Source organism: Falco biarmicus, chromosome 7 (genome assembly GCF_023638135.1).
Source record: "Falco biarmicus isolate bFalBia1 chromosome 7, bFalBia1.pri, whole genome shotgun sequence".
NCBI classification, from domain to species: domain Eukaryota; kingdom Metazoa; phylum Chordata; class Aves; order Falconiformes; family Falconidae; genus Falco; species Falco biarmicus.
In genome coordinates this window covers 60,713,834-60,740,148 of record NC_079294.1, presented here as the reverse complement: position 1 = coordinate 60,740,148, position 26,315 = coordinate 60,713,834, and the positions used below count along the sequence as shown (strand labels likewise).

At 43.5% G+C, this 26,315-nt stretch overlaps 3 protein-coding genes across 5 annotated transcripts in view; 2 read left to right on the top strand and 1 right to left on the bottom strand.

Annotated features, from left to right (window-relative positions):
* Positions 1–4,638, top strand: part of CEMIP (cell migration inducing hyaluronidase 1) — a 114,079-nt gene extending 109,441 nt beyond the window's left edge. For all 3 annotated transcript variants that reach the window (XM_056345721.1, XM_056345720.1, XM_056345719.1), the window contains exon 29: positions 734–4,638. In XM_056345721.1, coding sequence (XP_056201696.1) covers positions 734–861 — 128 coding nt within the window. In that variant the 3' untranslated portion in view covers positions 862–4,638. The remainder of the gene's footprint in view (positions 1–733) is intronic.
* On the top strand, positions 4,120–11,780 carry LOC130152333 (uncharacterized). Its single transcript, XM_056345723.1, has 3 exons — positions 4,120–8,101; positions 9,830–10,024; positions 10,372–11,780. The coding sequence occupies exon 1, from the start codon at positions 4,120–4,122 to the stop codon at positions 5,041–5,043; it is 924 nt and encodes a 307-aa protein (XP_056201698.1). The 3' UTR covers positions 5,044–8,101; positions 9,830–10,024; positions 10,372–11,780.
* A 143-nt stretch (positions 11,781–11,923) lies between these two features.
* Positions 11,924–21,164, bottom strand: MESD (mesoderm development LRP chaperone). The gene is made up of 3 exons (XM_056345724.1): positions 20,958–21,164; positions 16,033–16,265; positions 11,924–15,295 (listed from the first exon to the last, which is right to left on the bottom strand). The coding sequence occupies exons 1-3, from the start codon at positions 21,120–21,122 to the stop codon at positions 15,031–15,033; spliced, it is 663 nt and encodes a 220-aa protein (XP_056201699.1). The 5' UTR covers positions 21,123–21,164; the 3' UTR covers positions 11,924–15,030.
* Between the last annotated feature and the right edge of the window lie 5,151 nt (positions 21,165–26,315).

The following is a 26,315-nucleotide window of genomic DNA, read 5'->3' as shown; positions in this document are numbered from 1 at the left end:
TAATCCTGTAGATGGAAAAAGTGCTCTGGCAGTTGTTCTTAGAAGTGAAGAATTTAGGGGGTTTGATTTTCCAGGTTTAATTTTAAATAAAAAGGCATTTTAACAATAGGAATATTGGACTTTTTCCTACTAAATGCCCCAAAAGAGGATTTTTTTACTTGTCTGAACTTATTTTTAGCTGGTTTTCTCCTGAAACAGAATTCCAGCTTGCAGGCACAAAGCATAGTGATTTCAAAGCATCGCTTATTGCGCTAGAATACTGCTCTGTGTGCATGGTGCTCTGATCAGCTCTAACTGTGAGCTTTTGGTACGCTTTCCTCTTGTGTGTGTGTGTTATACACTAATGTATACTAACAAAGGTCTTCGTTGTCCTGTGCCTCCTCATCACCCCACCTTTCCCAAGCAGGAAAGGCTTTTGAGCATAAGCACCACGCCAACAATGATAGCTTCAACCTTGCCTGCTAGGAAGGGGTTTTCCTTCTCTCTTTCTCCTCTGATACGTATCACACATTATTAATTAATGGAAGCATACAACATGTAAATGAAATTTTAGTTAAGCTTCATTAGAAAAGTATTTCTTTACTACCTGGGGAATGCATAATGGGCAAAGATTGTGTGCACCTGTGCTGTTGTCCACCTGCATCCATCTAGGCACTGGGTGTAGCCACACACGTGGGTGGGTATCTGGTGCAGCCCTGACACACTCCTAATATATATCTGCTCTGGTTTGCAGAAAAAATGGCTTTTGTGGGCTTCAAAGGCAGCTTCCGCCCTGTCTGGGTGAAGCTGGTCACTAATGAGGACTCAGCTAAAATCTATCAAGCACTGCCGATTCCTGTGGTGAAGAAAATGAAATTATGAGGACACACTGCTTTGCCTCCTGGCTGCCAGCACTGCCCCCGTGGGACGGACTACTGACTGCTCACCGCAGGCGCCTCGCCAGCCTGCTCCAGAGGTGTAGCATTTTGTTGTTGTTGTTGCTGTTCACAAAGATATCTCACTGTAAGTAGCTAGAGTGGCCACATGTGACAGAAAAGCCTTCCTCTGTGATCAGTGTATGTTCTGTGATCACCAGCTCCTCGCCGGCTGACTTGCCCACCGATGCCGTGTTGACCCTTGTGTCACTAAGCAAGGTTTGACCTGTTTGACGAGCTGCTGGTTTTATCAGCACCCCTGTGACAGGGCTGCCTCTCAAAAGGGGAATTCTAGGGTTGAAGGCCATCAAGGACTATTGCTTTTACGAGCCTCTAAGTTGCCCAAACACCTTTTTTTTTCTTTTTCTTTTTCTTTTTTTTTTCCATAGTGTAATGAGCTGCTCGCTTAAACATGGAATGCCAATTCAAAGACTAGCTGAAAATCTGAGATAGAAAGAGGATATTTGAATGATTAGCTAGGTGCTGGGAAGTGTAACTGGACAATAAGAATTTATCCTAAAGCTTCCCACCGCTGGAGATATTTAAAAGACGTGTAGATGTGGCACTTATGCACATGGTTTAGTGGTGGACTTGGCAGTGTTAGGTTTAGGGTTGGACTTGGTAATCTTAAAGGTTTTTTCCAACCTAAATGATTCTGTGTTTCTCTGATGTTTGATGAAGCTCTTTGGGATCTGTGTTGTACACTCGAACTCATGGCACATAGTTGGGGAGGAGATGAGAGAAGGAGAGGCTAAAACGTGTTAGTGGAGACTGATGAAACCACATTTTTCTGCTTGCTGAGAAAACTGCGTTTCTCCTATGGATCAAGGGTTTTAACAGTGGTTGCTCAGATAAGAAGTTTTCCTTCAACAAGCAGCTGTAGGCCAGAAGGAAAGCAATGTTGATTAGCACATATACAGCCTTTCCCATACAGTCCCACCATGTAATAATGTTCAGAGTCAGTCTGCAGGGTTTATGGTAGCCAGTCAAAGCCATCCTGTTCAAGGCTCCCAGTTTTTAACTGGGAATACGGGGGCTTACGTTATTCAGCCTCAAATAGGGTGAGCGGTCCTTGCCTTTCCAGGGAGGTCAGAGGGAATGGGATCAGACTGCTCTGCTGTGTGCTGCTTTCTGATCCTGTCCTCAGGCTTAAGGGCATGAGTGTCTTGGTCCTCCTGGAAGAGTTACATGACGTCTGGATAGAAGGTGACACAGGTGATACCAGGTAGCTGAAGAATTATAGTGGAAATCCCCATACAACTACTTGGATGCCTTGTACCTCCTTTCCCCCATCTTCAAAGCAATATCTGGGTGATGAAGGCAGCTTAGCATCAACCAGGACTCCTACAGGGGCTTCTCTTGAAGCTGGGAAGTTAAACATTATTGTAAAACATCGTAAGCACTGCTAGTGCTCAGTAATATTTCTGCCTGTTGCTCAGAAATGCCCTGAAGGTGTCTCTGGAGGCTGTGGCTATGCTAAGGACACTAAGGGCAGGGGGAAGGGGTAAATGATAGGATGACGAGCTCTTCAAAGTACATAGAATGCAAATTTTGCCAATAATGTCTGCGTTTGTTTCCCCACTTTGTCTCTGCCTGTCCCCATTACTACAGAAATTATTCTAGTTGCTGATGGTTACTTCATTTTACTTTCTTTTAATTAAAGTTCATGTCATTAAGTTGCTTTTTTTCCAGAATATCCAAAGCTCTATCTTGTAGCTGGAACAAAAGGGCAAGGATTTTGTGTGCCATTCCAAAGGCTGGGCAGGTGTTGCAGTCTATAAGCCTGGTTTAGATCAATTGCTCTCAAAGTCAAAGCAACCATGAGCAAAATTTACATAGTACTGTAGGTTACATTCCCCCCAAGCCTTTCCTGGGTTTTGAAACTGGAAATGTTCTTTTCAGTCTTGTTATATAGTTGTTTTGAACTTGCTGAATGTCCTGTGTATTGTATTTAAAAAAAAAAGAAAAAAAAAGAAAAAAAAAAAAGAGCCGAGCTTTCCCTCCCTCGCTTCTTAACAAGAGTCTGGCAATGAATGCTCTTTAGGCATTTGTGCCATTTCCAGAATGAATGGGGAACACTTGTGAAAGGCAAGTGGGGTGGGTTGTTTTTACCCCCAGTGTCTTCTGATGGTTTGGGGATTTCAGAAACTATTCCTTGAAACAGTCAGTCTCACTTGTGGTTCAACCATGATTATCTAAACATCATTTATCTGATGTTCTCTGATAGCCAAAACAGAGCCAGATCCCTGGAGTCGAGCAAATAGGCTAAAAAAAGAGTCTTGAGTACATTCTACTACTACATTCTGTATTTCTTGAGTACATTTGTCTGGGTTACCTAAACCTCTTCGTCAGCCTGAGGCAAGCCTGCTGATACCATTGCACGTGTCAGCGGGGCGCACTTGCCTCCGAGAGGTGGACCAAAGCAGGAGTAGGTCTTTCATGAGCACTTAACCAATGGTGGGCAGGAAAGCTGGGCTCGGGATGTACCAGGTTTGGGATGTGGTTTTGCATGACGCCGGGGCAGGAGCTGCCCGCTGCAGTGTGCTGCTCCAGTGGGACAGTGGGACACCAGCGCACTCCCTCCTCCTGGAAAAGCCTGGAAGGACCGTGCCGGCTGGGCCTGTCACCTGCAGTGGTTTGTTCAGCTTCTATAGCATGCTGCCTTTGTGCGAAAGCGTGGCTTCTGATTTTGCTATTTTGGGAATTCTCAGGGTGAAATCATAAGACTTGGCTCTAGGAAACGCTTTTTTCTTTCTTTCCTAAAACCTCTCATCTTATTAAGAGAAGAAGATGTTGAAGTAGGTTGTTCTATCATGCAAAGCTTGTCACATGGGGCTGGTTTTGGAGCGAGGGTCGGTCTCACGCTGTGAATTCCGAGTACGGGATCACTGCAGTCTGTAAGCCTGAGGGATAACAGAGCATCGCAGCAGCGTAACGGGACAGCCAAGCCTGTGAAATGCAAAGGGCTCCCATTGACCTTTATGGGATGGTCAGTGTGCTGCTCTGAAGGCAGAATGAAGCCTAGTACCATCACCAGTCAGCAACAGTTTTGTGCCATATGATCACTTTTTTAATCTTTGACCATTCTAGAAATTCCTCATGCACATTTTGACTAGTGACTTACCTGACTGCTTGTTCTTTGTACATCCTGCACAGTCCCTGCACAAGCTGCAGTTACCCTCTTCGTAAGGTTTTATTACTGCAAATGTTTCCACGTTTGCCTATACAACTGCCATCGGTAGAGTGGGGGTTTTTGATTGCATTTTGTTTGTCTGTTTGTTTGTTTGGATGTTTGGATTTTTTTGCCTCTGTTCGAATGCTTGTTTTACCTGTCGCCGAAACAGCTGGTCCTTTTTCGGAGTTAGATGTTTGTACATTTTCTTATAGACTTTCCAATGAAAAAAAAAAAAAGATATATTTTCTATTAATTTATTACAATGGCACTAAGACAACTAAATTGCAGACATATGAAGCATTTTTACTGGAGTTTAGCGTTGTTGGGGTTGTTAAGGAGACTGGCGATATGTCTTTTCAGATAATCTGCTTTGCACTTGAAAGCTCTCTGTGTCCGCAGACCGTGGTAATGCATCGACTGGTTTATGATGACAAGAGCTCTTGGGACATTGGTCCCAACAGATTGTGGCTTACAACTGAGATAACATGTAGTTGTTTGGAGTACACAATGTTTATCGAAATAAATATTCAATGCAAATTTCTTATTTTATTTTTTTTGTCTCTTGTCTCTTCAGTGTCTGTAGCAATGAGCTGGCATTTGCTGGGGACACACACGAGCCTTAGTACAGCATCTGAGAGAAAGGTACACAGCTCCCTACTTACTTCAAAAGGCAGAGACCAAGGGGCCAAACCACCCCTGTGTGCGTTTGCTGGCCAGTCTGTGCAGACCACAGTACATTTCACTGCCTGCCCAGTCACCCTTGCAGGCTGTGAGGCAGGGAGATGGGAAGGGAAGGAGATGGGAGCGGGAAAGGGGGTGTCACAGGGGGCAGACACAAGCAAGGGCTGTATTTGGGGCAGCCAAAGGTGGGGGACTATTAGCAGATTAAACCAAAAATCTTGTTCCCTTGCTCACAAAACTTTTTCTTCATTGAATAGGGTGAACACGGAGTAAAAATACATATGGAAATAATATATAAAACCTATAAAGTTTTTGTAGTGGGCGACTATTACAGCTTGTGAGAATCTCACTGTCAGGTCAAGTACGACTTAGACTGTAAATTTTCCACCATGGGACAGTGCCAGCTGGGCAGACTCCACTGTAAAACTTTTTGGAGGCTCCAAAACTGGAATGGGATTTTTTGGTGGCAGCACTCAACGTTTCCAGCATCCAAGCACATATTTTTGAATCAAGTATCAAAATAGTAGTTAGCACGTTAGAGAACTACCGCCTAATGGCTCCAGGCCAGGAAACTAGAAATGCACCCTGCCTACTCGTGTTGGATTGAAGTTACTGACATGTGGGCTTTTGCAGATCAACTGCATGGGGAAAAGGAAGAAAAAAGCTGAAAGTCATGGCAGAAATCTGACGTCACAACACCAGCATCAGGGAAAAATGAAGCATCTATTTAATAGAGCGATAAGATCAAAACCTTCCCTGTTGAGAGCTGCAGAGGCTGTTGTGGGAGCAGGGGCAGAGCTGGGCTTTAGCCTCTGACCGCAGCAAATTGATGGGGGGGTGGGGGGCACAGGGAGCCCCCAGGCACCTCCAGAAAGCCACGGGGCAGCCGGGAGCCTGCTCATGGGGCAGGAGCTGCGGAGACCCCCAGGGTGGGCAGCCAGGATTCATCGCACGTGCTCTCGTATGCACAGCTCGTACATGCACGTGCATACACAGACACATCTCTTACATACACGTGTACACACAGCTTTCATATGTGTGCACACAATCTTATGTGCACGCACACACACACAAATATATGTACATACCTTATAAAGACGTATACATTCTTCTGTATACACACGTACACATACATACACAGGCACATGTATGCACACCCATACACATATCTCATATGTATACACACACACACATCTTACACACACACCCTTACACACAGACTCCCATACATTATTACATTATTGATTTTTTGATGGAGTCAAAGGGAGGTGTGAAGAGGTGCCCCCACCTCGCCGTGCCGCAGCATGTGGGCAGCCGTTACCACTGCGTCGCTCTGCGTGTGTGTGTAAGGAGCAGGAGGGTGGATATATACGTGCGTATGTCTGTGCATGAGGGCTCTACATATGGATATCTGCATTTGTGTGTGGCCTGTGTAAGGGGAGTGCGTGCACTTTGTGTTTGTGTGTGTGCACGTGTATGTGTGTATATATGTGTGAATTTGTGTGTGGTTGGGGTGCCTGTGTGTGGATATTTACGTGAGTGTATTTGTGTGTGTCTGCGTATATATTTGTGTGTGTATATGTGTGTGTCTGTGTGTAGGTGTCTATATATATATGTATATACAGTTGTTAGAACTAACTCAACGACAAACTCTGTATAACCTATATACAATTAACTACATTAGTTCTAAAATTACCACTTAATTTTTAGTTATGTGTTTGTATTTAAATATAGACCAGATAGATTCTATCCATGAATATATAAAATACACTGTACATTAACTACATTATCTTCTGTAGGAAAATATGATTAATTTGTTAGTAAATTAAATTGATTTGTTATTAAAAAGTTATATATATATTAAATATATAAATAATTATATATTAAGAAGTTATATACATTTGTTATTAAAAATATAGCATTTTAATATCTGTAATATAGATAATATATTACAAAGACAATGTAAATTATTAAATGGGTATACTATAACATAACATAGCATAAGGGACTTCGAGAAAGATGGGGACAGGCTTTTTGGTAGGGCCTGTAGCGACAGGACGGGGGGAATGGTATTAAGCTGAAAAAAGGCAGCTTTAGGTTCGATATTAAGAGGAAATTCTTCACTGTGGGGGTGGCGAGGTGCTGTCCCAGGCTGCCCAGAGCAGCTGTGGATGCCCCATCCCTGGCAGTGCCCAAGGCCAGGCTGGCTGGGGCTGGGAGCAGCCTGGGCTGGCGGGAGGGGTCCCTGCCCGTGGCGGGGGCTGGGAACCAGACGGGCTTTGGGGTCCCTCCGACCCCGCCCGCCCGCGGCCCCGCTGTGACCCGGCGCGGCCCGGCGCAGCGCTCGGGGCGCAGCAGCTGCCGTGGCCTGTCCGCGCCCGCCCCCTGGCGGCCGCCCGGCGCAGCGCCGCGGGCCCGCGGAGCTCCCGCACCTTTCACCGCAGCTCTCCGCGCACCGGCTGCCCGGCAAAACTGATTTCAAACGCGTGAGTTTGCGGGTTAACGGGCAAAATTCTAAAACTTAGTATTGTCCTTCTGGCTGCACCGCCTGCCTTTTAAAGGCGGGGTGCAGTGAGAGCCGTCGGGAGGGGGTGTGTGGGTTTGGTGGGGTTTTTTTGTTTTTCTTTTCTTTTAGATGCTGCTTTGGACAATGGAAACAAAAGGTATGGGCCGCAAATGAAGGAAAACCCAGCGGGTTTTTTGACTCTTACATACCTGCCGCCTTATGCCAGCAGGCCAGGACCAGTCCTGTTAGCCGCCCGCGGGCAGCAGCGGCTGAGCTGGCACGGATCCTGCCCACAGCTCCCAGGTGCAGGGATGCTCCCGCCGCTGCTGCACGGCGCTCCCATTCTCCCAGCTCCGCGGGGCAATAAGGAACACTGCCTGTCCAGCTCCCCGAATGAAGTGCTCTGTACGCTGCCCTCGCAGGTCTTCGACCAGCCTGCCCATCACCCCCAGCAGCAGCTGAAACCACTGTGATGTGTCCAGGGCTTTTCAGCCCCAAAGGGCCATTTTGGCAGCTGGCTCAGAGGCTGTTTTGTCACACCACCTTCTTCCTGACCAAAGGATGCGGGAGGCATGTGTAGAAACCACCACTGCAGCTACACCCTTCCTTCCTCTTGCATGGCTTCTTCACAAAACACCTTCGGCAGCTCCTCCCTGCAGTGATCCCTCAGCCATGGAGCTGGATGCAGCCTGTACACCCACTGTATGGCCCCCAAAACAAAACCCAAGGGACAGCTCCATCACTTTGCAAATAGAATAATTTGCAATTTCTGCGTTTGCATCTCAGCTGGAATATCTCAGCCGTCGGGAGCAGTACCAGGACACGGTGAGGGGCTTGTGGTGAGGAAGCCCCTCACAAAGTAAGTATCTCTTCTCCTTTGGCAAAGTGTGTAATGGGAGATCACGATGAAATTCCCAGCATAACTGTAACCTCATCTTCTATTGTGTTAGTGTTGAATGAGTAGTACGGGATAATGTTTCTTAAAGCACAGATGTCTCACCTAAAGCCCCAGGGTCTGTCAGTTGATAGCAACACCTCAGGAAATTAATGCAGCTGATCTGACTTTTTTTTCCTGCTTTCCTGTAGTCTGTCTCCAGTATTCAGCTGCATCATTTGGGGATCTCCTGAGCACAGCGTCCCCTGTTACAAATCTAAAGTTGATTTTCCCATCCCAGAAAGTGAGGCTGTCCTGGCTTATCACTGCTGACAGAAATAATAACGTGGCTGAAATATATTTCAGGCCTTCCTGGGGTTATTTCAGAATTGAGTAATATGGCTTAAATGGTGATGTTATGTGGGGACAGGGGTTGGGTAGGAGCAACGATAAGATGGAAAGTGACCTTTCCCTGGTAAGTTTACACAGCTCATTAGATCACAACAAAATACCTGGCTCCCACATTTAAATGAAAGAAAAGTTAAGTTTTTCAAAAATCTTCTGTCAAAATCAGCTGTTAAGTGCCCAAACACCTGCCTATGCTTCCATTAGGGTCCCTGGCAACTCCATCCTCGTATAATTGCAGTTACCTAAAGTTCACACAGTTATTAGCATGTTTTACAGCTCAGAAGGACAACAGCTGACTATCAAGGGTTGAGAAGTTGTAGGGTATGGCTGTGGATACAATTGGCAGGATGAATGAAAGTATGTGTAATTTAAGTACGCACTATTTTGGATAGTCGTGAGATTTCATTTTAGATGGGAGTATAAAAACTCAACTTATTTTTTTTGCAAAAGAAGTTGAATGAAATAAAACTGCACTGAGGACAAGTTAAAAAAAAACCAAAACAACCAAAACACACAGGATGGCTTGCAACCATGGGTCTGGGAAATAACGAGCAATGATCACATGAATACACATATTACACCTTTATCTTATTTATTTGTTTATTGACTCAGAAATTGCTCAACCATGATTTTTTTTCCCAGTACAACCTTGCAATACAATTATTCACGTATATCCCAGCCCTCCTCATTACAAAGAAGCCTTTAACAGAAGTTACAGCAAGACGCAGGTTACTTCATGGTGCTGCTCAATCAACAGCTACTGCTCGTTGCTGATGACCTTGCACCTTGCAGGCACCTTGCTGCTCACTGCTTTCCAAAGCACACGGAGGCCTGCCAATGTGTAACATTGCCATCAATGAGAGCACCTGAACTGATTTAAATATTAATGATTTCATGAGTGCTCAGTGCTCTGCTCTGTGGCTTCCACAGAATTAGCAGGCACATCACCAACACAGAAGTCCAGCCTATTTTCAGACACTACTGAAAATTATCTCTAAAAGCAGATGTTATAGGCAGTAAAGCTGAGCCCACGGGTTGTTGGTTTTTTTGGAGTACCATTAAATTACAACAGGGGGAAAAAAGGTTTTGGTTATAAGTCTCATGGACTTAGAGCATTCTAGTTAGCATTCTGTAAAAAAAAAATAGGGTCTCTCCGGTCTAACTGCAACAGAGCAGAGGCACAATAGTTCTGGAATAAGAAAAAAAAAGTTTCTGTTTCAGAGAAGTGTCAAAAAGTAACACGTTCTTTTCCCATTTTATTCCGTATTCAGGCCAAGGACGTTGCCAATAGGATTATTATGACAGCCTCAGCAGGCACTGAGCCATCTGAACAGCAGAAACCCCGACAGAGCCACCTCCGTGCTGCGGTTTGGGAGCCAGGGCATCAGCAGGCATCCTAACGGGATGAATTACAGCGCCTCACAAGATGGGAGGACTCTGCCGTCACGCAGTGAGAGGTGCAAGAGGTCAGTGGGCGAGCGGGAGGGCCCCTGGCACGAGGACACCCTCTTCTTAGCAGAAACTGCAGAGCAAAACCCTGTGCTGCAGGAACACCTATTTGCTGCCCATTGCTAGTAAAACTGGGAAGAGGCTGAAGTTCCTTTATCTGCCCCATTTCTCCCTCTCAAAATACCAATAATGATTAAATATATATATATCTCCCCAAGTTCTTGAAAAATCCTTTATTACAACTATTACTGCCAATTTAAATATTTCTTTAAATATTTAATAATAATATTTAATTTAATTTAATAATAAATAAAAAACAATTATTACTGTTAATTTAATAATGGTTAACAGATCTGGTTTTCAGATTACAGAAACCCATCGATACACTGCCACCGATAACTTCACCCAGCTGACACCAGGACTGACAGTGACCACACTGGCCCATTAACAGCATCACACAGGACAGAAACAGCATTTACCAGCTGCCCCTGGATGCAGGCTGGTGTGCCATAGAGCGCTTAGTTATACTGAATTACAGTGACTTTTAAAATACTAACCAGAAACGACACTGCGCAGCCCTCTTCTGCTCGAGGTGGGAGGTGTGACCAGCCCCCTCGCACTACCTGCTGCTTCTGCTGGAGGAGAAAACGCACCACCACCACCACCAAAAAATCCAGGTGAAGTGTTTTTCCTTCATGAATCCAAGCAGCTCTAACCTTCCTGGCAATTCACCTATATTAGGTGGGGTTTGTCCCCATTAAAATGGCACAGTATGAAAGATGGAAAACAGCAACAGGCAAAAATAGTTCATTTTATCCCAAAATAAGAATTATAAAGGTGTATCAACAGACCTAGTAGGATGGCAACCTTAAGAATGAGCAACATGAAAGTACCAATGAAACAGGCATTTGTGAATAGAGGCATCCCTGTTATTCAGGCACTGGCTCGTTCAATTTCTATAAACATCCAATGCAGTTAAAAAAAAAAACAAACCAAAAAACCCAACCAACTGGAAAAGGCAAACACTGTTACTCCTTGAATAGAAAAGGAAATGAGGCACAGATAAAGACTGGAAATGATTTCCAAGCCTTACTATAAACCCCACAAGAACAGTGGCCAAGTATCGGAGAGAAGTAGGCTGTTCTGTATCTTAACAAAACGGTTTTGTAATTGACCATTTCCTTTTCACGAGAAAATTGCAAAGAGTTTGGAAACAGTGACAGGCATGTGGAGGCTTTTTGAAGTCAAGACTAACCTGACCGTTCACAGAAGAGAAATGCTTTCCCCCGTCAAGGGAAGGTTAGCAATCCTCTTGTAGTTTGTGGGTCTTAACAGACTTAAAGGACAGAATTTTAACAATTCCTAGGGTACCTCACCTAGGAATGAGGGCAGCAACAAAGCTAAAGACAACTAAGAGAAGCTGCAAAAGGGACCCGTGACCTTCCCTGCTGGCACTGGTGCGCACAAAGAGGAAGGCTGGGCCACAGACGGTACGACAGGTAGTAGGCACAGGATTACAGGGAACATCACTGCACCACCACAGATCAACCTTAGCAACGTCATAATGACGGCACCTGCAATTCTCATCTTTTTAAAATGCATATGGGCATTGCTCAGATCTCCTAATTAGTAAGCTTTAGTAGCATGATGATGTTTTGTTATAAATTCAACTGCCAGAATTCATTCACTTACTGCACATAGTACTTCTATCGGGTCTTCTGGGCCTTGGTCCTAGCAATTTAAATGCCAAATTTTCTACCTGCTTGATGAAATTAAGCCCTCAAGAAAAGGAGATGCACTTGTCCTCTTCTGGGTAGGAATTTAAAATTTATTAATTTTTAATTTTCAGTAAAACAGGTAAGGCATGCAGTATACATTAGGATTATCTTTAAAAGAAAACCAAACCAAACCCAAGATATTTGTTCCAGTATTTTATTACATAAAAAGTTGATTGTCCATTGGAAATTTTTCACAAAGTGCAACCACATCTCGTGTAGTATCATTAACAAACTTTTTTTCTGAGGACAGCTGGTTAACTTAGAAACTTAAATTATGGCACTAGAACAGAGAAACCACTAAGCTGAGCAGTGACAGGCAACAGCCATTCAGCTGCCATGAAAGCAGATGGTTTTCCACGTACCTCTGTACAGCACTGAATAAAAAAAAGAATAAGTTACCACCTTACTTGTTGAAATTAGTTTTAAAGGTGGTAACTAAATGTTGTGTATATAGAACCAAAAATCTGTTATTGGAAGTCTGATGAGACTCGAACATGCAATCCAGCATCTGCTGGGGCACTTAGAGAACACTAATATCCTTAAGGAACTGTTTGAATATTTTTATATATGCATGTCTGTATGTGATACTGTGTTCAGGCCTCTTGAATGATTACCAAATAACATCTGCTTATGTTACACTGTACCAGGACGAGTGCTAGGGTCTGAAAGACCTACTAGTTTGAAAAAGGAACATTGGTTCTTTTGGAGTAGAGTTATGAATTGCAAAACCTGAGAACGGCTGGTGAAGAAGTTCCATCTTCAGGAAAGACTGCCACATTATACTTACTAGCAGATTTAATTATTTGTTGAGTGTAAAGGATGAAAAAGGGAGGAAAAAAAAAAAACGGAAGACAAAGAAAGCTACTTGAAGGCTTTAGGTCAAAAAGCAATCATCATGTCATTACTCCTATTAAAAACCTAAAAAAAACCCCCAAACACTAACTAAGCTAGATGGCACAAAACATCCCTGCACTTGGAATAGGCGACTTAATGACTCAAAACAACCAACAAAACAGCCTGGACAACCAGCTGGCTGAATTTCAGCAAAGCTGCCCCCCTCTTTCTAACTATGAAGGGAAAAAGATAGCTATAGCGTAGTACTGTTTCTCCTCTTTGGCTGATTTTCTTTTGGATTATCTGTATACTGTTTCACATTGCTTATTTATTTAGCTCAGGAAGAACACAATTTGATCGAAAAAGAAATCATATTTATGTTTCACAATGTCAGGAAAATTACAGAAACTGCATTTCCACACATTTCTGATCATATTCTGAATTGTCATCTCCATACCATAGATTTAAGTTGTAAAAAAACCTGAATGAACCTCATTACTATTTTGTAATAATAGTTTTGTCTGACCTCTGTTTGTCTCTTGAGATGAGAAGCAATATTTTTTAAAAAAAGGGAAGTGCAAACCTAGAACATTTGACAAAATGGTAAATTAATTACAAACAAGAAAGGGACTGCATATCTCTTCTCAATGCAATGCAATATCCAAATGTTTACAGACTCTTCTCAACTCTGCTACACATTTAGATTAATAGTAGAATGTAAAAGTAATACAGTTAAACCTGAAGAAACACATGATTTTCATTCTTCCACTCAAACAGGCACAGACCTGTTTAATGAAGTGTGGCTGAAAAGATTTCTTTAATCCTAAATTCACACAAATACAATTAAATAAACCCAGTCACCTGACACCTTCATCAACATCATTTAGTCCTTATGTACAGCAACCAAAGATGAGTTTGTCTCCCAAATACCTAACTAAACGTGTAATTACTTTAAAGGTTTTACTACTCTGTGAAACAGTAATGTTAGCGACATCTTTTATTTTAGAACAAGTACTCAGTAAGTCACAATTTCCCACTTTTGATACTGAAGTATTCCACAAGATCAACCATTATGGTTCAATTAGGACCTGCTATCCAAAACACTTGGATTTTAGCACCTTAAATAAAGAGTCAAAGTAACATCTTAGTAGTATCAAATGAAGACAGTTAACACCGTGCTCATCCTCTGCGAAATGATGTGGACCATACATACTGGGTGCATTTAGTCCCTAACAGACAGTAAGGCAGAAAGGAAACCATTCTAAGCAATGCATTCGACTGAATACAACCTAAATAATAATAAAACCTTCCCAATTACACAAACTCTTTCAAGGAGAAATCATATTTTCTCCCATACATCAAACTTCATAGTATTTAAAGCAAATGTTCAACCATATCAGCCAGGAATCTGTACCCATGAAAAGAAGAAAATCCGGTTATTAAACACTAGTAAGTGATATGTCTAATTGAAAGTTTAACTCTGTACTGTAACTAGTACTTCTTCAAAGATTTAAACAAACCCTTAAACCAGTAAAACAAATTAATTTCAGGGTTAAAGCTATTTCTTCTAGCTCACTGTGTAGATAATGGGGCATACATAACATCTGGTTCCACAGGCACAGTTCTTTGGCAGCGGTAGCAACCCGAATGCCGTAATTCTGACTGTTCCTTTCACACCGACACTGCTTGTATGGGTGCTGTAGCACCACAAACATCCCAGCATCACTTGTGATGGATGCGGAATCTCCTTCCTGCGCTGACCTGGACCGCATTAGCTGAGTACCTGCCTAGCTTCTGTCAAGCTTCTAACCACTCCTGTGCATTTCTTGGGACAAACAGAACAGGTTTTGTTCATTGTGGACACTGGCAGTCTAACCAGACATGCCCTAAACCCTGTAATTTCAGGCATCTTTGGCCACCGTAACGCTACTCTTTGCAATTTTAGGCAGTTTTGCCAACTGACTCTACCAAACTGGCTTCCGAGAGAACCTTCCAGCGCTGTACTCTGCTATTTAACAGCAGCTATGAATCAATGACCAACCTGCACACCCAAGACGGACGCAGCTACTACAGATGAACATCAGCATATTCTGAGACTGTATTTCTTCTTTTCCACTTAAAATTGTTTGTGATGTTAGACACACAGATTTGTATGTTAATTTTAAACAACAACAAAAGCATAAAAAGTTACAAACTAAAGTAGTCAATTGCTGGCATTAAACATTACCCTTCCTGTAACTAAACAAATGGCCAACATTAATAAGTAAACTGGTGAATTTCAACATAAAAGTCTTTCAACCTCAGTAATCTCTGCATCCTTCCTTCCACTCCAATAAACCCAGGAATTGTACAGAAATTTAGTTTCCCTTCAAGCAGCAGCAGAGCAGTATCCAGTCTGGTTAACGCGTCCATCATAGATCCTCTCTCTGTTTGGTTGCTCGGTTGTCCTCTTTGATGCCATTAGATTTCTTGTCTGCATCTTTTTTCTTCTTTGCTTTTTCAGGTTTTGTTTTGTTTTTCCCTTTCTCATTTTCTTCTGCTCCTTTTCCAGGATAAACCTGACCTTCCAGAGTAACATCTGCACACCTTTCTTGATTTATCAGAAAGTCTTTGATCTCCCAGGCGTAACCACCATCGCGTAGCATAAAGATGGCACGATTTGAGCCAACAATAAACCTAGAGGAAAGATACATTTTTTCAGTTAGCTCTGCGCATTTCAAGCTTTGCTTAAGTTTTGCTTAATTCAGAGCATCTCCACGACAGATGCATACATTTAAAGGCAAGAAGCTAGCCTTCTTGCCTGGGGATGGGGACAAGAGAACAATCTTCTAGCACAGATAAGAATAAAACATACCAAGTTTGCAAATGACAAAGAAGGAGTAAGAATACAAAGAAAACTTAAGAACTAATTTGACACCATGTAAAACCCACTAAAGGGCATTAAATTTGCTTTATATACTTAACTGCAACCCTTCACAGCCTCAATACAAGAGTGCAACATTCACGTTTCAAAATGATCCTTCCTCACAGACAAAAACCAAATCTTTTAGCCAGAGGAACAAAAAGCCTTTTGTGGTGACAAGTCTTCTAAGTGTGATGCTTTCCATCAAGCACATAAAGGCAAACAACTGCAGCTAAAACCGATAAATAGCTGACATGTGATGAGAGAAAAAGAAACTAGGCACTAGGCTATACAGGCATCACGTGTAAGTGTTAAAAAGATTTGTGCACCACACCAGAATTTTTGTAGCTTGACTTAAATCAAACTGGCAAATAAACTGATACAGATTTGAAGAAATAGTGATGGGCAACAGAGGTGGGGAAGGGCACAGGACAGTTTAAAAGATTTTCAGGAAGAAAGAAACAAGAGTTCTGTAAAAGCAAGAACTTTATCCTTTCACACAACACTTTACCTTTGCACATCATAGTTTGCATTGAAGAGACTGCCCTGCCACAAGCTAGTAATTTCTTCTGTCTCCTTTTCTGTGGGATTTCCCGACACAGTGACAAACATCATCAAAGTCTTCCCCTTTTTCGTCAGCTTCAGGATACTTTCAGGCTTGCCCGGATCAATTTTTGAGAAATCTATTGGTGCTGGAGGCCTCTTGTGTTCAGGAAGATCTCCCTCTTCAATGTCATCATCTTTCTGTTTTGAAACAGAAAAGGATGCTTTAAATTCAACTGTTCCACAAAGATGTACTTTTTTGGGAATTTCCCATTGTTTGGGATTGCCTTGATAAAGTATTTTTTAGTTAAATGATGGAGATTCTCAAACCAGAAGAAAGAGTGAGTTTTGTTTCAGGACACTTCACCAAGAATGTTCTTTCTATGCACAACCCTCACCTCAAAACAATGCACATTTTCATACTGACAGGCAGAATCTCATTTTACCATGTGCTGAGAAATATTTCAGCCTCAAGACTAATTCAATACAGCTCTATCTAAACACCTTTTTTTTTTTCCATTTACTGTTTCACAGGAATTTATTAAATATACAAGATGAACTGACAAAGTTGCACTAAAAAAGCCTCATACACACAAACTAAAAAGCATTCATCTACATATTGCTTTCAGAGGTCAAAACTCACTTCTGGGAATCACGTGATCACTTGAGAAATTAATTTTCCTTGTTTAAACAACTAAAACCACAAGAATTCAGAGCTTCAATGTTAATGCCACAGGAAAACTTTTATCAAAGGTTTCATGACATTTCTGATGCACAGATGCAGCTCATAGTCTGACAACATAATCACCAAGAGTAAGTCACTCTTGGAAAAAAGAAAAAACCTCTTCTTGACTCTGCTGAGGTTGACACGACATTTAAATATTCGGAAAGGCAGAATTCAAACTGCTGCCCCTTAAAACAGCTTGCAACAGAGAGGAGTGAACATAGTGACAACTTACATTGAGCCAGAACTTGATTTCTTAAACAGTATTTTTATGACAGAATGAAAAAGTAAAAAAGAACATAAAACCCAGGAAGTCTTACACAGGCATCCACACAAGGACTTATAAATCAGCAGGAATTAAGGCAGATATTTTAGGTGGTTTTTTGACTTCAGGCATTTAGTGAAAACATGCATTACTCCATCAGGAAGATGAACCACAGCAGTATATAAAGTTACTTCCTTCAAAAGCCTCAAAGGTCAGAAGCTGATCTTGATTCTTAGATCTAAGTTCACATTACCTTCTCATCTCTGCACATACAACTCAACAAACTCAACATCATCCTCTTACAACATCCCACTACAGGGAGCATCCCATACTCTGTAATAGTTAAAGTTTCATATAAGTGATCTATGTTCTTTTCCTATCTCAATTACGTACCATTTGTTGTCTTTCTGACAAAAAGTTTAAAATTTAGTTACCACAGAATAAAAGTTGTAGAAGCCTTAGATTTTACCCTTTCTTTCCTTATTAGTTATGTATCGCTTTCCATTTTGCAAGTCTGAAGCATGCTTTCAAGTAGCTCACATGCCTTTGAAAATTCCACATTAAGTGAATTGAGAGCAGAGAGAGCACATGGAAAGTCCCACTGTCCTCACTAAGTGGGAACAAGACTTATCTCAGAGGAAGCTGGAAAATGCTCATATCAATAAAATGCAATGAAAATACAAAATTTTACATAACTGAATGAAAAACATTTTTCAGAAGTAAAAGCAAATCAATCCTAATTTCAGACAAAACCAGCTCAATTTCAGTTTTGAAAGGAAAAGGCAGAAACGAATGTTTCCAAATACTCCTTTACGTAACACAGAAATTGACTTGACTTTAGTGACAACACAATCTAGTAACCTATATTACCTATTTTCCCCTTAACTATCCAACTAAATGCTCATAAAGCTGTTATTACAGTTTAAATAGAAATACTACAAGCAGCAGTCAAAAGCTCCCTTACCGACACTTCTTTTCTCGATCCTGTACAAACTATCATGCAGTTTTCTATTTATAAAGCTACCTACAAAGTAAAAGGCTGGAAGAAAAGTGTAAGCTTTTGCTTTGAAATGTCTAGCAGATTAATCAAAATAAACAGTAACATGAGACTTGAGGGAAAGCATTACACAGACACAGTAATAACTATGTATTACTTCTCTTCCTCCTCCCCCCTGCTCCCATTCTCATGCATTTCTCATCAATGCCCTAGATTATTTTTTTTTTAAATATTAGCAATATAGGACACTTAATTCCTTAGTCTATTCAACAATCAACTCAGAGTCAAGCCTAAGAAACCCTGAGCTTATAACAATAATGAACTATTTAAAGAATATGACATTTCAGCAACAGAAAGACCTCCAGACCAGATTCTCAGTTCTGTTTCCAGCTCCTCCGGACTCAAGATTGCTGGCAAGTCCCTTTCCATGCAGGAAATCCCTAGGTGGCTTCCTTCAAGCTCCAGCTGTGCAGCTGAGCTGCTGAAGCAACCTCCATCTCTTTTTCCCGTTCCCCATGCTCACTTCCCACTAGATCAGTCTCCCATTTCACTGGGCAGGCATGCACATGGTTGCACCAGCACAGTGCAAGGGGCAGCACAAGAGCGTGAACAGAGAAGTGGCCGCTCAGCCCCTCGAGGCTTCTGGCTGAACCCAAGGATGTCCCTTGGTTTCAGCCAGGACAGAATCATCTTCTTAGTAGCTGATACGGCACTGTGTTTTGGATTTAGTAGGAGAATTATGCTGATACCACACCGATGTTTCAGTAGTTGCTAAGCAGTGCCTGCTCAAGTCAAGAACTTTCCAGTTTCCTATGCTGTGCCAGTGAGGAGGTACACAAGGAGCTGGGAGGGAGCAGAGCCAGGACAGCTGACCCCAACTAGCCAAAGGGATATTCCGTGCCATAGAGCATCGTGCTCAGTGTGCAAACTGGGGGGAGCTGGCTGGGAGCTGTCAATCACTGCTCAGGGACTGGCAGTGGGTGGTGAGCAACTGTATTGTGTCACTTGGGTTTTTTTCCCCCCTTGGGTTTTATTCCTCTCTCCCTCTCCTCTTCATTACAATTATTATTATTCTTACTTTATTTCAATTATTAAACTGTTCTTGTATCAACCCATGGGGTTTACCCGTTTCTGATTCTCCTCCCCATCCCACTGGGGGCAGGGGAGTGAGCAAGCAAGTATACGCATGATACTTAGCTGCTGGCTGGGGTTAAACCATGACAGGGTGTTACAGCCACCATCCTCCAATGCTATTAGGAGTCATCTCACTCAGCTGAAAGTAGCAACACTTGATTCTGTACAGATCTGTGCCCTGTGCCCCTTACTCCCAAGCGTAATTCCTGCTCTTCCCCAAATTCATAATGGCCCCTTTGTTTGCCATCCCACCCCATCAAATCCACTCATGCCCTTTCTTCTCTATCCTCTAACTACCACCCCCTCAAGCCTTTCATGTTCTTTATATGCGTCCTGACTACCATCACGCAGAGTGGCATACAGCTGACCATCCCCAAAAGCAAACAACTGTTAATTGTTGAGCCCCTGCTTCAGTAACTTTATTCTCCTCGGGCTCTGGCTATATGTGCATTTCCTCAGCGGCAACGCAATCCCAGCCGCTCAGCCACATCTGCACACAACATGGCTACAGGCATTTGCGCAGCACATGGCAAACTGGATCAGAGACCTGCTTCAGCTAAAGAGGAAGAACCCTGACCAGCCTCCTGACTCTGCCTGCCACATGGCTGGAACAGAATACACAGCCAGAGAGTCACGACAGCATTAACTGGAGTCTCCTTTTTATCCAGGCACCTGATTTGCAAACTCAGAGATGCTCATCTTTTAAGATTTTTCCTACAACGCCAAATTTGGTTGAAGTTGGCCAATATTATCATTTAAGCCCTGATTTTTTAAGCAGCTGGGACTACCTGGTCCTCAGCTGATACCACTAACAGAAGGATGAACTTGGAGCTTTTTACATAATTTTATTTGAAATTTTAACTCACTTTTCTAAGAATCTCCCTTCCTAAAGGAAGGTACACAGCAACAGTCCATGGGGTGAACAAGTCCCTAACCTGCCAACCAGGTCCAAGGCTGACATCCTTACTTTGCACAGTTACTTTACCTACATGAAACATGCAAAACCTACCTCTCCACCTCGATTTACGGCTGTAAGTGGCATTACAAGAGACAAAAGTTTTCACTCTGTCATTCCTCCAGTTTTGGGGCAAGACATTCTGAGGAACTGCTGAGCACTCTGGCATTTATGAGAAGAGGATGAAAGCCAAGGTAACTCAAAGAGCTGAACAGTGGCATGCCACCCAGGTGGAGAAGAGCGATGGGGAGCTGTGGAAATTACGGCAGCGGGTGTGAAGGGGGATGAGAGAGGGATGAAGTCAGAATCAGTTGTTACCACGAGGAGTGGCGAAGAAGAAACGCAAACCAAGAGCCCTCGGGGCCTACTCCGCAAACGTGGAGCGAGTGGCTCCCCTGCCACCCACACTCGGTCACGGGACGTGCACCCCTCGGCACCCCCAAACGGCCACGGAGCCGGAGCGGGCCGCCGGCACGGGGCGCACGGGGCTCGGCGCGGCCTGAGGGCTGCCCCCCCCGCGCCCGCTCGGCCCCGCTCTGCGGCCTCCCCGCACAGGAGCGCGGAGCCCGGGCGGCAGGAATCCCGCAGCCGCACGGTGCGGGGCTCCCTCCCGCCCGCTCTGGGCCAGCGGCCCCGCTAGGCCCGCGGAAGGGCGACCGGGCCGCCGCTCCTCCCGCCTTCCCCCGGCGGAGACGCCACGCAGAGCGGCCTCCACGGGCCGGCAGCGCAGCTCGCTGCCCCACCGGCCGCAGCCGCCGGGCCCCTACGCGGGCTCCGGGAGGCGCAGCCCCGCCACGGCCCCCGGCCCCTCCCCGCACCTCCCACTGCTCCAGCAGCCGGGCCATGTCCGCGTCGTTGTAGTCCCGAATGTCCTTCTTCTTGGCCGGCCCCGCCCGCCGCTTCCCCTCCGGCTCGCCGGCCGCGGCTGCCGCGCACAGCCACAGCGCCAGGCCCAGCAGGGCCCAGCCCGCGGCCGCCGCCATCTTCTCCCAGCCCTCGCCGCCGCGGGAAGGCGGCCCCGGCTGCCTTAAGGGGCGGGGGCAGCGGCGGGGGCCGGGCGGGAGGAGGAGCTGGGGGGAGAGAAGGGCCGAGAGGGCAGCGGCGCGGCCATTACCCGGCTGCTGCGGCTTGAGGGGAGGCGGCCGCGCCCGCAGCGTGGCCGAGCGCCGGGAGCGAGCCGGGGCGGGGGCAGCACGGCGGGCAGCCGCTGCGATGTCGCAGCCGGGGCGGGGGCAGGGGCAGCACGGCGGGCAGCCGCTGCGATGTCGCAGCCCGGCGTGTGACGCGCTGGCCCGGCACAATGCGCCGCTTCAGGAGGCCGCGGCCCGGCCCGGCCCGCTGCGGTCGGGGGCCGCGCTGGGCACCGCCCCTGCAGGCCCTGGCCCAGGCTGTTGGATGAAAGGTGGACATTGTCGGGCTTTTTTTTTTTTTTTTTTTTTTAAATAAAAAGTATGACGGACCAGCTCCTGGACTGTAAACCGTGGGATTTCTTTTCCCTGATTTTTTTTATTAAAGCAGAATGGTAACCGTGTGCATTTGGTAACGTGTGAGAGGCACTGGGCCCGTTGGCACCGAGTCTTCTGACTTTTAACTAGTACCTCAGCAATACTGTTCTTAGAAGACTTTTGAAAATAAAACTGTTTGTTACTAAAAACTCCAGAACATCTGACCACCACACAAAACATCAAGAGACATGGCTTTTTCTTTGTACTTTTCCATTATCCAAAACTAATTATACAGATCGATGCCTTCATAGCCTTATTGCAGTCTTCATTTTTTGCCTCATGGAAGCTGTTTTAATTATAAATAGCACCGTCTTCCCTTTGGCCTTTTAGACTTGTACTCCAAGAAGTTTGCACTTGGGAATTGAAGGAGGCGTGATGGTAACTGCTACTGGCAGCTAGTAACTGTGGCTGGGCTGGCGATGGAGCAGGGCCCCTCTCCATCCAAGAGGAAGCACTGAAGGGGCAGCAGGTTCAGAGCAGAGAAACTCATTCCACAGAGTGACCACTCCAACCCCAGTTCTGTTCCTGTATGTTGTCCTACAGTGAGCCAGGAGCCCACTGCCCTATGGGCACAGCATGTAAAAACCCAAAAGCAGGCAGCGGGCAGGGCGGTGAGTTCGGGAGGCTCTCCGCAGCCTGGATAACCCTTGGAAGTGGCAAGATGCTGAAGGGCTATGCAGCCTGTGAACGCCAGGGAGACGTGCCACATGGAGCAGCAGCTTGCCAAGTGCGCATGTAGCATGAGAAACAGCAGAGGAGGATGTGGGATCCAAGACTTCAGCACCCTGATAAACAACCAGCCTGGTCTGCAATCTCCATACAGAGGGTTATCGTTTTATAACATTTCAGACATGCTGCCAGCACGCCTGAGAAACAGGAAGCAGTTAGGCCATAGCTATTCGTGGAGCTTGTTAAATGTACAGTAACTGAAATGGGGTTTTAATCAAGTACCTTTCACAAAGCTGACCAGTAAGTCACTAATGAGCACATTTGCTCAGTGATTTCTTATTAAATATAATGAACATCAGGTATACTATATCAGCTTGCCCTGATTAATGAGGCTTTACTAAAATATGTTTCTGGTAACTTTTGTTATTACTGGATCGTGCGTACATTCACTGGGAAATAAAGACTAAAGAGTCCATTTTGGAATGCTGGGCTTACAGCATAAAATGTTTTCATTGAATTTCTACTGGGAAATATTTTCTTCAATTCTGTTTTTTCCTATTAAACAAACCAAGCCAACTTTGACTTTCCTTAATATCTGGCACTGCATTCAGATGTGGATCTCAAAAGTAATCCAGTTCTCTTTAGAAGTGAACAAGTTGTTCAGTATATCCAGCACTGCACCAAACAACACTACACGTTTCCTTGTCATGCATATAAGAGCTTTAATTTGAAAGGGAGATGTTTTATTCATGCTTGGCTCTGACCTCGCAACTATCTCTGTTCAGGCAGAATTCTGTGCCCAGGAAGAACTTGCCCAAAGTATGCTTTGTGGAGTCAGCTGCAGGACAAACACCTATTCAGCCTCTGTACTCTGCTGTTCTTTCCCATGCAAGAGACAAAAGCAATGCAGCTAGAAACATGGATCACTGACAGCGGCAAATTAAACTGCATTTTATTTTTACTGAGGCACACTGTGTTTTGTTCAGAACACCTATAAAATCACACAAATATGTTTTTTATAGCTTAAGCATTTTCATATTCCTTAACAGTTTTTATAGTCCCAGCAGCTAACACTATTATGATTACAATACAGAACATATCCAGTAATAGATGGTTACTTTCATTGTAGATTGCACAAGTAAGGTGTTTAAGGCTTTATCTAGTAGCTTAAAGTCCCATCTAGTCAGGCCAGGAATGTCTCAAGCTGTGGCTGTCATTTTTACTTCAGCAACACACAAATTTTACTAGTAGTACTTTAAATTACAGTGTTACACCTTAACAGAAAGGCAAATCTACCTCCCCCTGTTGATGTAAATCGTTTTCATTATTGAGTAGGGTTGGGTCAAGCTGTAAAGTGAGAGGATTCAGGATGTTCTAAATTTCTGTTAATTAAGTTTGGGATGCTCTTTTTTTTTTTTTTTTAATATAACCTGTATTTTTTGAACTACATTTGTGCAAAATATATTTCCCATACCATTATTTCTTATGAGTTAGGAGAACAATGTGCACATATTTTTAACTGCCAAAAGCTCCCTCAAGTCTTCGCTTGCGGTGCATTTTTGTGTGCAGTTTTCTATTTTAAAGTGGATTCTCATTAGTCACATTTTGCTTTTCTTTGCAAATACAGTACTGTAGGGTCTTAAAGCTTGTGCATTGACATTCCTTGGAATAAAACCTTGGAAAGAACAAGGAATTTGACTTCATCAGGGAAAGGGCAGCGCCTTCTTGGAAGGACATATAGATGAGTAAGAGATTAAACTAACAAGATCAGAAGATCAGCCCTAAGCATGAGAAGGGAGTATGAACATGCAAGGGCTACCTGCTATCGACACATGCTGTGTCTGGAAGAATTAATTTAACTCTGCTAATAAAAGAGGATGTCTAATAGTGGCTCAGATGAATGAGGTGTTGCAAAAGGCAGCCTTTTAGTGATTACTTTGAATGTCTAAAATGATGGAGGTTTGGGGTACAGCTGTGCTCTTTGTGCAGCCTGATAGATATTAGAACTGCTTTTGCACCTACTGGCTTAGCAAAGGACCAGGACAATACTGTGTTAAACAATACGGAAGACTTGCTGAGTAACAGATCGCAGAAAATCTGAAGCAAGTTTTGAGATGACCTAGCATTCAGAGCATTCTTACCCTGTTTAAAAGCACTATTGTACATTTTACAGAATGTCAGGATATTCTGAGTTACTTCCAGTAAAACATTGAAAATAAATGTTTTCATAGGTCAAATTATCTTAAGTACCCTAAATGTTCCCCTGCAGAGACAATCTAATGCGAGCTCTCATGCGAAGACAGTGCATGTGTTCGTTCAGACCTCCAAATGCCACCACATTCAGAGAAAAACTTGAAAAAGCAGACCTGAACATGTTCTCTTTAAAAACAACCAGAATATTTCTAAATTTCAAGAAGAAAATATTTTCTTTTTTCTAGAATATTTCTAAATATTTTAGAATTATTTCTAAATACTGTTACTAGCAGCATAGTAAGCAAAATATGTTGTCATCTAGAGCATGAACATTTGAGTGATTCAGAATGATTTCAGTCCTCAAATGAATTTCATGCATAAAGCAAGGACACTCACTTGCCATCTATTAAGAGAATGCAGATTTTTGTTCCAGAGCTAGTCACACTTTGAATTCCTGGGTCCAGTTTGAAAAATTAAGTCTATAATTCAAAATTCTCCCAAATTAGGGGTTAATTACTGTGATTTGGACAGGAAATTCCAATTCAGGTACTAACTCTGAAATTCAGATCCTTGAATTCAGGTTTGACCACAGAATAAATCTTTACCCCAACTTTATGCTGTCCTGTGCATGCACATTTTATAGATTAAAACTGATTGACTGAATGGAGATGTTTGATAAATGACATGTTAGCTTTGTGTCATTACCTCTCTGATCGTATTTGGGGAGAGGGTATGACGCCTGACTGTCTAGTCAGCTGCAATAAAGCTACACATTTTAATCCTTAAATTCAGAAACACCACAGAATGTTCCTGTTAGTACTCATCTTACTGCAATATTTGCTACAGATCTGTGCTGGTTAAAACTATGTACTGGTTACACAATTGAAAGTTACCCTATTAAGAAAAGAATTACATTAAATCAATGTCAAAGAAGGTTTACGCAGTTCCCACAGGAATTCCATTTATAGTCCAATTTCCACAATCTAAGTGAAATTAATTTTGTAGTCCCAATTTAAGTTTAGGTTTACAGGTCAGTTTTGGCACCCACATCTAATGTAAGTAATACATTACATGAACTTCTGATGAATTAAAGGTGCTAGACTTAAACCAGTAATGATCAGCAGCTCTCCTTATAGAACACACAGGCACAATGAGAAAAGTGTAGGATCACAGACTCCTGTGAAAGCATCTAGTAAATTTCTCTCATTATATATATTTTAAAAAGGAGGGAGAGGGGGGAAACCCAAACCCTTCTGTAGAATATTACAGCTGCAGGACAGAACGTACTACCAAAAGTGCAATTCAGGAAGGGTGGGCCCTTGCACATTTTGTTCAAAATACTGTGTTCTCCTTTGATCTCCAAAAAAACCTGCAGACCTAAGAGTCTGAAGGGAGGGTCGTGGATTCCTGTTCATGCTGGACTATTCTAATCACTAGCATTTACCACTCCTTCATTAAGTGCTTCTGAGTTTCAAGCCAACTGACCTAAAAACCTGCACCTGGCCCTTCTTGCCTGCTTCAGGGAGGGAGAACGGGCGCGAGGAGCTACGCTGCACCCAATGCTCTCCTAGGCACTAGCCTCGTAAAACACGAGGTGTAGGATGGATATCTGGATATGTAGATGGTAGATAAGAACAAGAACCAGAAAGCCATTACTGGCCATATCAACATAAAATATGACACAGCCTTCCATTCCATGCAAGAGGAGTTTTGTGGCTGCATTTTTTTCATAAAAATGTGTCTCCTTTCCATGTCAATGTATTAAATATCCATGGTAACAGCAGGGAACAAACAATTGATTATATACGG